Source organism: Corvus hawaiiensis, chromosome W (assembly GCF_020740725.1).
Source record: "Corvus hawaiiensis isolate bCorHaw1 chromosome W, bCorHaw1.pri.cur, whole genome shotgun sequence".
In the NCBI taxonomy this organism is placed as follows: domain Eukaryota; kingdom Metazoa; phylum Chordata; class Aves; order Passeriformes; family Corvidae; genus Corvus; species Corvus hawaiiensis.
In genome coordinates, this window is record NC_063254.1 from 2,789,631 (window position 1) to 2,794,020 (window position 4,390).

The following is a 4,390-nucleotide window of genomic DNA, read 5'->3' on the forward strand; positions in this document are numbered from 1 at the left end:
GGCCACTCAGGGTAATGGGGGGCAGAAGGGTGCTATTAATATGTTCCCATGTTTCAGTGCAGTTCTCTTCAATTAAAATGCCAATCAATGGCCAGTGACCCTTCCCATCTAGGGGTGGTAACTGAGTACAGATCCAGCAATCGCTCTTATTAAGAATTTTGGACACATTTTGGACCACATTCTTATGCAAATCATGAGGTGAACCTTGAACCATGGTTACCAGTTGGGCAAACAGCAAACATGTAAAAAACAGTTTAAACTGCATCTTTTTGATTTGTATCAGTCTCTGTCTTCTTGGTGATTTCAGGAGCAGAAGCTTTCTTCACCCTGGAGTAGTGAATCCACGGTCCCTTGCCAGCAACCTTGACCGCAGTAAAAGTGGTCAGCAAAACTTGGAATGGTCCCTTCCACTTGGCTTGCAAGGGGTCGCTGGCCCACCGCTTGATGCAGACCCAGTCTCCAGGCTGGAATGGATGAGCAGGTGTGTCCAATCCTATTGGTTTGGATAACACGACGAATCTCTGGAACTTCTGCCAAGTGGAACTCAGAGCCATTAAATATTTCTGCAAATCATTTTTACCTCTCATATGAATTTCCCCCGGGATATGTGGAACCTGGTATGGCCTGCCATATAATATTTCATAGGGACTGATGTTGTCCCTTCTCCTTGGCTGTATGCGGACTCTCAGCAAGGCTATAGGCAGGGCTTGAACCCATGTCATGGATGTCTCTTGACAAATCTTGCAAATCTGGGTTTTGAGGGTCCCATTCATGCGTTCAACTTTGCCACTTGCCTGGAGCCTGTATGGTGTGTGCAGGTCCCAGGTAAGTCCCAAAATCCTGCTAACTTCCCCAACCACTGTTGCAACAAAATGTGGTCCCTTATCTGTTGACATTCCCAAAGGAACCCCAAATCTTGGTATTATATGATTGAGCAAAGCTTTCACTACTTCTTTTGCTGTGTTGGTGCGACAGGGGAAAGCCTCAGGCCATCCACTGAAGGTGTCAACCAGTACCAGTATATACCTGCATCCCTCTTTGCGTGGCATCTCAGCAAAATCTATTTGCCAATAATCTCCCGGGAGATCTCCTGTCTTTGTCACTCCTAACACAACTCTCTTGCTTGTGTCAGGGTTGTTTTTACAGCAGGTTTCACACTTGCTTGTTACAGATTGTACAATATCAGTCATCCCTCTCCTTATTACTACTTTCCTCAAATGTTTTAAAAGATTTTCTGTTCCCCAGTGGGTACTTTCATGCTCTCGTTGGGCTATTTCCCGAAGGATCCGGGGTGGAACTATGACTTGTCCTACTGGGGTAACAGCCCACCCACCTTCTTTGATTTCAGCCTTAAGGAGCTTAATTAATTTGTGATCCCTCTGATCGTATTTTGGGGTAAATGATGACAAATCTATCTCTTTCTGTGGTACCACTGCAAAAAATGCCTTTTTCTGCAATCCCCCTGGCTGTTTCGTCAGCAAAACAATTTCCCAGTTCAGGGGCTGTTTTCCTTTTTTGATGACTCTTGCACTGCATTATAGCCACTTTTGTAGGCTTCCAAATGCTCTGTAAAAGTGCAAGAATTTGTTTAGCATGCTTAACCTCATTACCTTGAGCAGTCAACAGGCCACGTTCCTTCCAAATAGCTCCGTGGGCATGAACAACACTAAAGGCATACTTGGAATCAGTCCATATGTTCACCTTCTTCCCCTCGCTCAGTTCTAGAGCTCTCGTTAGTGCAATGAGTTCAGCTTTCTGTATTGATACATCTGGAGGCAAGGCTTTTGCCTCAGTGATTTTATCTGAGGTGGTTACAGCGTAACCGGTCATCCTCCTATCGTTTCTCATGAAGCTGCTCCCATCAGTGTAGAATTCCCAGTCCGGATCTTTCAAAGGAACATCTTTCAGGTCTGGTCTGCTGGAATAAGTTTCCTCTATTGTCTGCAAACAATCATGCTCAGGCACACTGTCAAGTAACGTGAATGATAAAAACATCGCAGGGTTTACCACAGAAGTTGTCTTTAGAGTAACATTGTCCTGTTCTAATAACACAGATTGGTATTTGAACATTCTGCTAGGGGAGAGCCAGTGTCCCCCCTTTTGCTCCAGCACATTTATCACTGCATGTGGTACATACACGACAATGTGCTGCCCAAGGGTGAATTTCCAGGCCTCCTGTATCAGAAGGACTGTTGCTGCCACAGCTTTCAAGCATCCTGGCCAACCCTGGGCTACATTGTCTAGTTGTTTTGAGAAATAGGCCACAGCTCTTCGCTGGTCTCCAAGGTGCTGTGCCAGTACCCCCAGAGCAACATTCAGTCGCTCATGTATAAAGAGTTCAAAAGGTTTAGTCAAGTCCGGCAGCCCCAGAGCTAGGGCTGACATCAAGGAATGTTTCAGCTGTTTAAATGCAGCTCTGGCATCCTCTGTCCACATGATTGTCCCCTTTTCAGCTGCTTTAAGGACCTCATATAAAGGTCTCACCAGTATACCATAGTTTGATATCCACAGGCGACACCAACCTACCATTCCCAGGAAGGCCTGCATCTCCCTTACGGTATGGGGCTCTGGAAGTCGACAGATGGCTTCCTTCCGTTCTCTGCTGAGTTGTCGATGTCCACGGAAAATTTCCAGGCCCAGGTATACTACTGTTTCCCTGGCAACCTGTGCCTTCTCTTTCGAGACCCGATACCCACTTTGGCCCAAAAAGTTCAACAGACAGCGAGCTTTATGCTGTCACCTTGTGTCTTGGCCGCTATCAAGATGTCATCAACATACTGGAAAACCACTCCTCCTGGTTCTTGTTTCCTCCAGTCCTCAAGCTCCTTTGACAGCTGGTTTCCAAATATGGTCGGGCTGTTTTTGAATCCTTGTGGTAAAACTGTCCAGGTGAGCTGGGTCTTCCTCCCTGTTTCTGGATTTTCCCACTCAAAAACAAAGAGTTCTTGGCTATTCTTATGCACAGGAATGCAGAAAAAGGCATCCTTGAGATCTAAAACAGTGAACCACCCTAATTCATTTGTTAGTGTTGTCAAAGTGTGTAAGGATTCGCTACCACTGGGTGTATGTCCTCTGTTATCTTGTTGATTTCCCTCAAATCCCGTACCAACCTGTAGCTTTTACCATCAGCTTTCTTTACTGGCAAGATTGGTGTGTTGTACCTGGATTCACACTCCACTAACAACCCAATTTTGAGAAACTTTTCAATCACAGGTACTAATCCCTTGCGAGCTTCTAATTTCAGAGGATATTGTTTTTGCCTTACTGGTGTAGTGTTGGGGTCTCCTCTCCCCACTGTGTAGCCCTGGGAGAGGGGCCCTGAGGGCACAGACACGGGGTTTCCCTGCCCCTGCTCAGCCTTGTTCCCATTGGTTGGTTTGTGTTCCCCTGCGCGGGCAGAAGGACCCTTGGTCCCGTGACTGTAGCAGTTCCTCGGCAGAGCCCCGGCCATGCGGCTGGAGAAATAAACATCTCTCTGAAACAGCTATCAAGAATCTGTCTGTCTGTATATATTTCCTTTCCATGGGACTCCTGGTTTGGTATATGTATGTTGCAGGATCCCCACTGCAACAGTGTAGCCCCTGCTTTGAGTGTGATACTCACAGGTTCAGCTTTTTTGGCTCTCCCAGGAGAATCATTGGCCCACACTGTTTGAATGACAGCCTCTTCAACTTCTTTGGGAATTTTTCCATGGCATTCCTGTACAAGTATAGCAGCTGCTTCGATAATTTTAGATTCTGGGATTATAACTTTCACTCCCCTCTCTTTGGAAAACTTAATTTCTGCTTCCAATTTTTCCAGTAAATCTCTGCCTAACAATGGCATTGGGGAATTTGGCATATACAGGAACTGGTGAGTGACCCAGTGTTTTCCCAATTTAAATTTTAAAGGTTGGAAAAAAGGCCTTGTTTCACTTACCCCTGTAGCTCTGATCACATCCACAGTGTCTTGATTCAGTTTACCTTTTAAAGTATTTAACACAGAATATATTATTAACTCAACAACCACCCATTTCTGGTATGGCTTCAGCTTTTCCATGTGTTCTGGGACATTGGGATCCCAGCCAGGGTTTGCTAGGGGATAGATATCATTAACTGACCCTTGAAGACTCCCAGTTGCAATTTGAGTTTCTATAGCAGATATAGCAGCTTTGTTGACCATTTCTCTCTCTGTTTTATCCAATAATTCATCTAGCATAACATTTAGATCACCCCAATCTGGGTTTTGGGATTTTATGGCCATTTCTACACGCATAGCTACTCTCTCTGGGTTGTCCCTGTACTTCTCAATTGAGTTTTTCCACTGCTGTAATTCTCCAAGGGAAAACAGTGTCTTTATATAAATGACTCCTTGATTGCCCACAGCCTGTCTCAGAGGTGCTTCTAATGCA

General features: G+C 45.3%; 1 protein-coding gene across 1 annotated transcript; it reads right to left on the reverse strand.

Annotated features, from left to right (window-relative positions):
- Nucleotides 1–252: 252 nt before the first annotated feature.
- LOC125319341 (protein NYNRIN-like) lies at nucleotides 253–1,190 on the reverse strand. Its single transcript, XM_048290446.1, has one exon. The coding sequence runs from the start codon at nucleotides 1,188–1,190 to the stop codon at nucleotides 255–257; it is 936 nt and encodes a 311-aa protein (XP_048146403.1). The 3' UTR covers nucleotides 253–254.
- Between the last annotated feature and the right edge of the window lie 3,200 nt (nucleotides 1,191–4,390).